Raw genomic sequence first — 11,415 nt, 5'->3', positions numbered from 1 at the left:
CAACAGAATCAAACACTGACATCTGAATACACATATTTTCTGAGCATATCATTAAACTAATTTCTGATGTATGGGCATAGAGTCATTATCTGAAGAGTCATGTTCTGTTAGTTTAGGCTCAGTATTGATGGAGATTTACAGAATAATGTGGGGAGGTTGGTAGGGGTGCTGAATGGAGGGATATGGAGTCCAGCATTTTGGGTGAGGACTCAGGGTTTAGAGTGCAGTGTAGAGGAGTGTGTGGGGGGTGATGTGTTCCTGTGTTGAGCTGTGGTTCATGAGGCCTACACAGCAGGGGTCAGTAGTAAATGCTGTTGTGGTGGGTGTGTTTTGTGAGGGCCCATGAGTGTATCACGCTCTAGGATGGGTCTGTTTCCCAGCAGGGCCCAGATGTTCAGGGGCATTAGAGTTAGTGAACAGCACTCGGTTAGCCCCACGGATCCTTCCGCTGCCACACCTTTATATAAGCCTGCAGTTAATGTGTCTGTGTGTGTCTGTGTGAGTCTGCGTGTGTGCTTTTGTTATATAAGTTTTTGCTAATGAGTGCTGTTAGGGGAATTGACATTGTGTTTGCATAGATTCTGTAGAACTATAAATAGCATACCTGAAGTGTATTATTAAGTGTGTTAATAACATACTTGAAGTGAATTTTTAAATTGTTTTTGCTGTGCATGGGTTATAGGATTTTATGTATTATTAGATTTTATTATTCTGTTAACTGTAAAACCATGCAGTTTGAATATAAAGTTGTCATATTCTCTGATTTATTGATGTGTGTGTTGAATGTAATGTTGATGTACACATGCACGTGACGACTGTGTGTGTGTGTGTGTGTGTGTGTGTGTGTGTGTGTGTGTGTGTGTGTGTGTGTGTGTGTGTGTGTGTGTGTGTGTGCGCATGTACATGTGTCTGCGTGTACATGTGTCTGTGTGTGTGTTGCACACTCATGTATGGTTAATGACAGAAGATGTACATGGTGTTCTTTTAACAACAGATGCAATGCAAATGTTGACAGAATATACATCATGGAAGTTTGTAGACCAAATACTCACACACACACACACAAACATACACACACACACACACACACACACACACACACACACACACTTCTTATGTTGCATCTACACTACTTGATTGTAGCCCTATTTCCCACTCACCAACAGTTTTTTTTGAGATTGTCAAGAAAAGCCCCAGTTCAGAGGCATATCGACATTCACTCGCGGCTTGAGAATTAGCTCTTGTTCACTTTGTGATTTGTTCCAGTACACCATCTGAGAGGCTTTCTGCTGCCTTGCAGATGCTCAAAAAACTTCAAGCAGACTAAATTGAAGTCGCCGTGTCCAAACCCTCTAGTGTGAAAAGTAATGGGACCCGGTTATGAATGGCAGAGACCAGGTGATCAATAAGATCAATGAGAGGAAACCCAGGGGAGTCACACAACATCAACAAGCATGGCTGGAACAACAGTTCTCTTTCCTCCCCGTTCTTTTCACTGCAACACAGCGCCCAATTTGGATCACTTACATCTTGCTGACGTCCTTTTCTGGAAGAAAAAATCCCTGTCTTGTGCATCATGTCATTCCCTATGTCGCTTTTGCATTTTGTTTTAATGATAAAAAGTAGACTTGAGACCAGACAAACTTGTTGGATAGTGAAATTTGTTGTAATGTGTGACCACCTCTCTCTGTTCAGTCTTGTAGTATGTAAACAACAAAGACTTCAAGATTCCCAATTACAAGACTGCAAGTTGTGTAGTGTAAACAGTACCGTGATCTGATTACTGAAAGCCGTGTGTCCAAGGCATTAGACATTTAGCCATAATCATATTTTCCTCCGTTGCAGAAACCCAGACAAAGGCATCCAGTTCCTGATCTCCCGAGGTTTCATCCCCGACACGTCCATAGGTGTGGCTCACTTCCTACTGCAGAGGAAGGGCTTAAGCCGGCAGATGATTGGAGAATTTCTGGGCAGCAGCAAGAGGCAATTCAACCGAGATGTTTTAGAGTGAGTAGGCGGTTTCTTTTTCATCTGCCTAGGAAAAGAGCTTTTTATGGTCAGAATCAAATGACAGCGCCATGAGTCTAGGATAGTGAAGCTTCCCCCAGGGTGTACACATGAACAGCCCGCAAGCAGAGTAAATGAAAATGAGCTTAGTGGGAATTTTAGTGCACTGCCTTTCTGTCTTTCTCGTCATTCACTCTCAGCTGTGTGGTGGATGAGATGGACTTCTCCACGTTGGAGTTGGACGAGGCTCTCCGGAAGTTTCAGGCTCATGTGCGTGTGCAGGGAGAGGCTCAGAAAGTGGAGAGACTCATCGAGGCATTCAGGTAAAAAGCTACCACTAGGACATGTCCTTACAGAGACACGTACACACATCTCCTTCAACTCACAGGCTTTGTAGGTTCTGCAACATATGCTTTGGCACTAAACAGCCAGGTGCAGAAGGAAGTTGTCATGACCAATGTATTAACTGATTTGTTATTTATTTTCAACGACTTAGATAGTAGTATTTGCTTCTATGCCTCTGTTAAAATGGCTCTGACTGTACTAGCTACACTAATAATACACTTAAAATGTGCTAAAATGGAGCAACTACTTTGCGCTTCTATAGTTATACAAAAGTAGTATTAAATCCTGACTTTAACTGTTAATTATACTTGACTGTACCAAAATGGAACATTTCAAGTATATTTAGGTAAACATATGTCATACGTCATATTTTGATTGTCAATAAATTCATTTGCACAAGTGTAATAGTATACATATTTCTAGTGTACTCTACACATTTTGTAGTTTATTTAAAATAACATTTATTTTAATATTATTTAATTTACAAATGATTTCAGTTGTGGCTAGTTCCCACTTGCTGGCTGAATCTCCTGAACCTTGTGATACTAACCCGCATTACTAGACAGACTTTGGTAGGAGTCGATGTCTTGATGATAAGGTCACCAGGGGAGTTATGCTTTCTTCTTAGGAATTAAAGTACATATGGAAAACTCAAAAATACTTAAAGTAGTTCCATTTTAGTATGGTTAAATATAGATAACACAATTATAGTTATGATGAAAGAATTACGTTAATACACGTTTAAATTTTTTAAGTAGGAACATAAAATCCATACTGTATTTACAATGTACTAAGACAAATTAAAATAGATTTTAAATATAATAATGTATGTTTTTCTTTAGCATGTTTTCAGCTGCTTACTTTTTTACTTCTGAAACGTGTGTGTGTGTGTACTTGTATACTTATGTTTGAGAGTTAATGGTCTCCTTGGGCTATTCTGAACCACTGAGTCTTAACAGGAAAAATTCATGAGCAGAAATACAAGCCCACAGGCATGAGGCAGACTAAGTGCACTGTCACCTCTCCCCTCCCACTTTCTCTGGGCGCTCTCTCATTTCCTCTGTTTCCGTCTACTCTGTCTCTCTGACATTTGCTCCATGGGCACCTTTTATCTTTCTTTTGTTCTCTTTCCCCTCTCTCTCTCTCTCTCTCTCTCTCTGTCTCTGTCAGTCAGAGGTACTGTATGTGCAATCCAGATGTGGTCCAGCAGTTCCATAACCCTGACACCATCTTCATCCTGGCCTTTGCCATCATACTGCTCAACACTGACATGTACAGCCCCAACATCAAACCTGAGCGTAAGATGCTCCTGGAGGACTTCATACGCAACCTCCGAGGTGAGCTCTGCCTGTGTGTTGTGGGTGTCATTGGAATATTGGAGCTGTCGGAACACTCTTTTGTCATCCATTCTTTTAAGCTCACAAGATGTCAGGGTGTCTTTCCTGTTTCTGTGGAATATATCAAAAGACAGAATTTACACATGGATGCACCTTTCTTTCTGCATGACTTTGCTTAACAGTTCATAGGAAGCTTTCTTACACATAAGGATGCAACCCATACCCCATCTAACTGCTTTGTAACAAGTTACTTAAAAGAAAATAAAAATAGCAATTACTGCTTCAGTGACAAGAAGCTTCCAACAGTGCATATTTGAGGCCTTTTAATTAAATACACTCCTTACATTGTTGAATTTCATATATAACGTTGCAGTTGGTCAGTTGGCGGATAAGATGACAAACAACTTCATCATCATATATATTTCTCATTATATAGGCTCATTGTTAAAGGGTCTGAAATATGGTTTAGGTTTTATATGATGCAACCTGAACTCAACCTGATATATAAGCTATTTAAATAAGTGACTAGTGTTCTTCTCTTTGTGCTACTCTGCACATTCATTAGGAATGTCATCTATGAGCATTCAGTTGAGTGTAGTTGGGTAGCCTCCGATTTTATAGCACTCACGTCCAATTACCAGGAGGCAGCAGATGTGCTCACTAATGCCCGCCCTGCTGCGCTTCCCTCAGGAGTGGATGATGGCGCCGATATTCCACGGGAGATGGTGGCTGGCATTTATGAGCGAATCCAGCAGAGGGAACTGCGCTCCAACGAGGACCATGTGACCTATGTCACCAGGGTGGAGCAGAGCATCCAGGGAATGAAGACAGTGAGTCGCCTGCTGTCCACTCAGCGATAGAATTCACAGACATATAAAGGCTTGACTGCATTAGATATGGACAAAAATGAATAAATTAATTAGTTTTTCTTTATTGTAGACTTATGTGTAAAAATCTGAAATGTCTGTGCCATAGAGAACCTTATTAGCTGGATGTTTTGAGGCACTGATAACTACAGTTTCTCATGTTTTGTTGCTTGACTGCTGTGGCTCAACGCTGGGCTTGTGCTGATGGTGCTGTCTGCTGCAGGGCTCAGTGAGAGTGCAGAAAACACATTAAGTAGCAATGCAGACCATGGCAATAAAAAGGGACAGTAAATGTCTAGTCAGATTAGAACTAATTTACTCATAAACTATTTATACCTTTGCTTTCTCAGAGGCTGTGTATGAGAAAAATGCATCATTCATGTTCATGTGAGAGAGAGAGAGGGAAGGGGGGCATTAAGGCTGAAGGTTGGTTGTATATATTATTCATCAGGCTTCATTTTAGTTTTCAGATAACACGATTGTGAAGTTTTTGTTCTTCCTGTGTGACATAATTCTTCTTTCCTGGCTTGACTCAAACATGGTATCGATGCATTCTGCTGATGGTACAAGCTTCGGTTAAATCTTTTGAAGTACAAGCATTTTATACATGCACGCATCCTAGATTGAACGATTGCCTATCCTTAGTTCTCTCTTGCTCACTCATGCTCAGATCCTGTCTGTGCCTCACCGGAGGTTGGTGTGCTGCAGTCGGCTCTATGAAGTTACAGATGTGAATAAACCGCAGAAACAAGCAGCGCATCAGAGAGAAGTGTTCCTCTTCAATGACCTTATAGTGGTGAGAAATATGTTCACGTGTGTGTGCGTAGTCACACACTGGAAACATTCTCAAACATCAGAGGATGACCCAGCGAAAGGTTAACAGAGCTGCTATGAATGCAGGTTTGTTCTTTATGTTGTTAGATCCTGAAGCTGTGCCCTAGGAAGAAGAATGCTGCCACATACACGTTCTGTAAAGCCATGGGCCTACTGGGCATGCAGTTCCATCTGTTTGAAAATGAGTGTAAGCATGGACACATAAAGTATGTGCAGCACAATCAATCGATCGATCGATCAATCAATCAATCAGTCAAAGAATCAAAACAAACAAACATGGTGTTGGTGTATCTTTTAGGTTGTTGGGGAACAATTATTCTTATTTAAATTTGCCTGTTTAGAAAGTTTAGAAATTCATTTAGAATTAACAATTTAGACATTAATCATATTGGCCTACAGCTTTGAAAATGTAGGAAAAAGTAGATTTTTTTAAACTTAAAAAGATAAGACGTCAATTAAAATATCTCCGTGATTGTATTTGGGTGTGTGTGTGTGTGTTTTCTGTCTTAGATTATCCTCATGGAATCACGATCTTGTCTCCATTCTCTTCTGAGAAGAAACAGGTGGTAAGTTTCTGCTCTCAAAGGTCTGAGGAGCTCCTGAAGTTTGTAGAGGACCTGAGGGAAAGCATCGCTGAGGTAGCAGAGATGGAACACATTCGCATTGAATGTGAGTCACACGAAGTGGTTGTTTGAAAGTACCTTCTGCTCTCAGGAATGTTATGGCTTTGACTGATGTGTGTGTCTGTTTGTGTGTGTGTGTGTGTGTGTGTGTGTGTGTGTGTGTGTGTGTGTGTGTGTGTGTGTGTGGTGTATATCAGGGGAATTAGAGAGACAGCAGGCGGTGAGAAATCGCTCTGCTAAGAGTAATGGCACCCAGCTGGAGATTCACACCACACCAGTCTCTCCTGCAGGTACAAACACACCTACACAAGCAGTGGCAGTCACACTGCTCTAACTCAACTGATGAAGACTTACTTTAATATTATGTATAGTCATTTATTTGTGATTTTCAGGGGACCTTGATATCTATGACAAGACAGGAAACAATACAGTTGAGGTTTGTGTTAACCAATAGTGTGTGTACATGTGTTTGTGTGTATCTGTGATTCCTGCAAGATTGCTATCTGCATGTAATCTTATAAAAGTTGCCTGTCAAGCTTATTTGAGTCCTATTGTTCCTCTGTCCTAACCTGTTGAGTTAGAGACCTATGCTCCACCTGCCTCAACCATCTTTGCACTTTTGCGCTCCAAACAAAGTCTGTCCCCCCAGTTTATCTTATCCCTCCAGAGACACCAAGTCCTCTGTGTACTCTCTCTAGGCAAACACCCTAATTTTCACCAACAAAAATAATACAAACACATATAATCCCAACGGCCAACGCTATTACGCTCAGGGCCACCTAAACCCCCCCCCCCACTAAACAAACCCCCCAGAAGTTTGAAGTATGTGGTCTCCTGCCATGGCTTTTGCTAACCATGGGCCACAGCATGTTTACTCTTACAGCTACTTTTACATGTACAAAGCTGCATCATAATATAGGGGTGGAGTCCACGGCTGTGAGATAGCTGTTTGTATACCAGGGCTCCATGGCTTACTATATGGGGGAGTGTGTGTGTGTGTGTGTGTGTGTGTGTGTGTGTACTCCTGCATGCATGTGGCATGGCCTTATTGTCTTGTCCGCACCAGAGGGCCATAAGAGTGCTGCAGGCCAGGCTGATAACGCTTCCTGCTTCTGGCTGTTTCTAAACTAGGTGTCAATTCACAACAGGCTCCAAACGTACCAACTCAACTCTCCACCGGCTCCTCCCAACGCTCAGCCTCAGCTGGCCATCCTGCCTAGCTCTGACCCCGGGTCCGCCCTCGCCATCTCCCCTGACACGCTCATCCAGTGCCAGCAGATTGTCAAGGTGATTGTCATGGACTCGGCCGGCCAGGGACATGTGGAGGCCTTCCTCAGCCACAACCCTACCCACCGCTTAATCCAGTCAGCTGTTTCCAGCCCAAGCAAGTCACGAGAGGGCGGGACACAGCAGCCGCCCCTCCCCCCCCCTCCGCCGCCCTATCATCACAAGCACCAGTTCTGCCCTCCAACTCCACCTCCTCCACATCATGTGCTGAGCCATCGTAGGTACTCCAGTGGGACACGCAGTCTAGTCTGAGTCACTCACACACACAGAGTTTGACTGAATAAATTCTCCAAACCTGTTCCAAAGTGCACGCAAGTGGTTTTGTATATTCATTTCTCAAATGTGTTTGGTCCAAGACCACACTAAACACTTTCCTTCACTGAATCAGAGCAGCAAGCTATTAGGCTAAGTGAATATTTCCACAATCCATCTAAATTGTGATCCTATTCTTATTCGATGATCCTAGGGAAAGAATTTGCTATTCACATTATTTTAAACTATTTAATGTCATGGTGACTTGCTGCCGGTAGCCTCCGCTAGACTGCCGTGGCTGAGCATGTGGGCTTTGTTTATGTTTCTGTTGTCTTTGCATGTGTGTCTGTGTTGTGTTTGTACCACACCTGCTTCAGGTGGTGTGTATTGTCCATCGGTAGTCTCATGACTTCGGCGCCGTTACTATGCTTTCTCTTATTTAAGGCTGTTCTGTTTGTGTGCCTGTGGCGGTCATTATTGTTATGTTGGCTTCTTTTGTTCTACTCAGTGCGTTTTTATATTCTGTTTTGTTTTTGTTCGTTTCATTAAACTGATCATCTGGAGACTTGTGCTTAGTTCCCTTTCATTTTTGTTTGCATCTTTAAAATTGTTGTGTAACATTGTTTACAACATTTAACAACTGATATTTTACGTGAATGTATTAAACAGTTGTCTAGAGCAAGTCTAGTAGCCTAACGATCAAGCTAGCTATATAATCTTAATTTAACATACACAAAGCACATAACATGTACTAGCTGCTGGGAGTACTGAGTAGACTTGTCCATGTAACAGTTGAGGTATACAAAACGTCAACAACTAACCTAGTTGTTCTAGTTGTTATTTAAGATGAAAATACACTTATAGTACTAAAAAGTGCTTCTTTACTTTTACTAAATCCAGAAATAGTTCACATACATGTGCAGTTAAACAGGACCAAAACCTTGGAGCATGGACTTTAGGACAGGGGCCTGTTGTCTACTATGCCCCATTTTGCAAGGTTTTCTTTTCCCAAATCATACAAAGCAGTCCAGTATGGACTTTGTCTCACACACCCACATAAACACACACACAAACACACACACAATTTTGTACTCCTCGAACACATGCTCAGAGGATTTCTTCTGTGTAAATAAGCTAGTTACAGAATTTATCAGGGCCCGAGAGGCCTCAGAATGAGTATTTTAGATACAGAGTAGTTAGTTTTGCCAGATGTACTTCTCCCTAGATTTTGATCTCTTATGAGTTTCTATCACTGCAGTGGTTTTCTTTAACCTTTAATGTATAGAGTGATAACCATGAGCACTGTTAGTGTAGTCATGGACTTCAGAACTGTGGTCTAATGAGGATTTCCCTGAACTCTACATGTCCTAGTTCACAGTATAAATAGCATAAAAGGGAACATTTGCTTGTAGTCTTCAGTGCTTTGATACTGCACATTTCAATGGATTTATGTATAAACTGAAAGAACAACCTACCTACTTGGCAAATGCTTCTAAGAGATTGTATCTAGGTATAATTTATGAGACACAGGCTATTGCATTTTGTAGATTTTCTCCTTATTACAGTATGAAAGAGACCCCTGACTTCACTTCAGTTGTCATCAGCAAAAACTATAATGAAAACATTCCATAATTACACCAACACCTCTGTAAAAGACACAATTATCTTATGTCCTTCCACATAGCCCTGCCAACCACTGAGGTGTGTTCACTTCTGTATGGAGCCTGTCTAGTGTTTTACTCTGATTGGGCCTGGCATGGGGTACTCAGTGGAAGCCAGGTTTATATTAAAGTACTGCTGAAAGCTCAACTGTTAGGCAGGATTAGACAACATGAATATCATAAATTGAGAGTTTTGAACAAAAAGGGTTTTTTTTGTTTTATTTTATCACTGCAAATATCTTTGTGCTTTCAATTTTCTTGGCTCATGTTTGTGTTTATGTCTTAACCTTCTTGTTTTCTGTTGCATGTCATAGAAGTTCAATATCAATATGCATAAATATATAATGAGCACATTATTTAATTGAGAGTGCAGAGTATATTATAAATGCATTTCACTAATGTTTATTTTTGTTTGGTGACGGTCAAGGATGATAATTCAGGGTTTTATATACACACATGGGTGTGAAAGTGTTTGCCCCCTTCCTCATATCTTATTTTTTTGCATGTTTGTCACACTTAAATGTTTCAGATGATCAAACAAATGTAAATATTAGACCAAAGGTAACAAGTAAACATAAACTGCAGTTTTTAAATGAGTTTTTATTAAGGGGGCGGGGGGGATAAATAAAATAAAAAAAATCCAAACCTACATGGCCCTGTGTGAAAAAGGATTGCCCCCTAAACCTAATAACTGGTTGGGCCACCCTTAGCAGTAACAACTGCAATCAAGCGTTTGCAATAAGTGGCAATGAGTCTTTTACAGCGCTGTGGAGGAATTTTAGCCCACTCATTTTTGCAGAATTGTTGTAATTGAAGGGTTTTCGAACATGGACCGCCTTTTTAAGGTCATGCCACAGCATCTCAATCAGATTCGGGTCAGGACTTTGACTAGGCCACTCCAAAGTCTTCAATTTGTTTTTCTTAAGCCATTCAGTGGTGGACTTGCTGGGGTGTTTTGGATCATTGTCCTGCTGCAGAACCCAAGTGCGCTTCGGCTTGAGGTCAAGAACAGATGGCCAGACATTCTCCTTCAGGATTTTTTGGTAGACAGCAGAATTCATGGTTCCATTTACCACAGCAAGTCCTCCAGGTCCCGAAGCAGCAAAACAGCCCCAGACCATCACACTACCACCACCATATTTTACTGTTGGTATGATATTCCTTTTCTGAAATGCTGTGTTACTTTTACACCAGATGTAATGGGACATACACCTTCCAAAAAGTTCAACTTGTCTCGTCAGTCCACAGAGTATTTTCCCAAAAGACTTGGGGATCATCAAGAAGTTTTCTGGCAAAACTGAGATGAGCCTTTATGTCCTTTTTGCACAGCAGTGGTTTTCATCTTGGAACTCTGCCATGCAGGCCATTTTTGCCCAGTCTTTTTCTTATGGTGGAGTCATGAACACTGACCGTAACAGACAAGTGAAGCCTGCAGTTCTTTGGATGTTGTTGTGGGGTCTTTTGTGACCTCTTGGATGAGTCATTGCTGCGCTCTTGGGGTAATTTTGGTTGGCCGGCCACTCCTAGGAAGGTTCACCTCTGTGCCATGTTTTTGCCATTTGTGGATAATGGCTCTCACTGTGGTTCGCTGGAGTCCCAAAGCTTTAGAAATGGCTTTATAACCTTTACCAGACTGATGGAGCTCAATTACTTTTAACCTCATTTGTTCCTGAATTTCTTTGGCTCACAGCATGCCATCTAGCTTTTGAGGATCTTTTGGTCTACATCACTTAGTCAGGCAGGTCCTATTTATGTGATTTCTTGATTGAGAACAGGTGTGGCAATAATCAGGCCTGGGTGTGGCTAGAGAAATTGAACTCAGCTTTCCAAAGATGTGATAAACCACAGTTAATTTATGTTTTAACCAGGGGGCAGCAATCATTTTTTCACAAAGGGCCATGTAGGTTTGGATTTTTTTTCTCCCTTAATAATAAAAACCTTCATTTAAAAACTGCATTTTGTGTTTACTTGTGTTATCTTTGTCTAATATTTAAATTTGTTTGATGATCTGAAACATTTAAGTGTGACAAACATGATATCAGGATGGGGGCAAACACTTTTTCACACAAATATATATATTATATATATATATATATATATATATATATATATATATATATATATATATATATAGGGGATTTGGGACATAAATGATGTCATGCTGTGCACAGACACAGAATTACTAAGAAACAGCAAAAACAAA

The 11,415-nt window shown here is 41.0% G+C and overlaps 1 protein-coding gene across 5 annotated transcripts in view; it reads left to right on the top strand.

Moving 5' to 3' along the window:
• The window catches only part of iqsec3b (IQ motif and Sec7 domain ArfGEF 3b), a 17,000-nt gene extending 8,884 nt beyond the window's left edge, over positions 1–8,116 (top strand). Inside the window, exons 6-15 of one of the 5 annotated variants that reach the window (XR_014124182.1) lie at positions 1,846–2,007; positions 2,208–2,330; positions 3,523–3,689; positions 4,380–4,519; positions 5,226–5,351; positions 5,477–5,576; positions 5,900–6,058; positions 6,210–6,302; positions 6,384–6,448; positions 7,161–7,243. Coding sequence is in view for 3 of the 5 variants with exons in the window: in XM_026999434.3 (XP_026855235.2) it covers positions 1,846–2,007; positions 2,208–2,330; positions 3,523–3,689; positions 4,380–4,519; positions 5,226–5,351; positions 5,477–5,576; positions 5,900–6,058; positions 6,210–6,302; positions 6,405–6,448; positions 7,144–7,551 (1,522 nt within the window). In the remaining 2 variants the exon portion in view is untranslated. Of the gene's footprint in view, positions 1–1,845; positions 2,008–2,207; positions 2,331–3,522; positions 3,690–4,379; positions 4,520–5,225; positions 5,352–5,476; positions 5,577–5,899; positions 6,059–6,209; positions 6,303–6,383; positions 6,449–7,143 lie in introns of all 5 variants that reach the window. The other 4 variants (XR_014124183.1, XM_026999434.3, XM_026999435.3 and 1 more) reach the window with 4 other exon arrangements.
• The last annotated feature ends 3,299 nt before the right edge of the window (positions 8,117–11,415 follow it).

Source organism: Electrophorus electricus, chromosome 6, assembly GCF_041902795.1.
Source record: "Electrophorus electricus isolate QZ-2024a chromosome 6, ASM4190279v1, whole genome shotgun sequence".
NCBI lineage: Eukaryota > Metazoa > Chordata > Actinopteri > Gymnotiformes > Gymnotidae > Electrophorus > Electrophorus electricus.
Note: the sequence above shows the minus strand (reverse complement) of the source record. Positions and strands in the feature narration are given on the sequence as shown.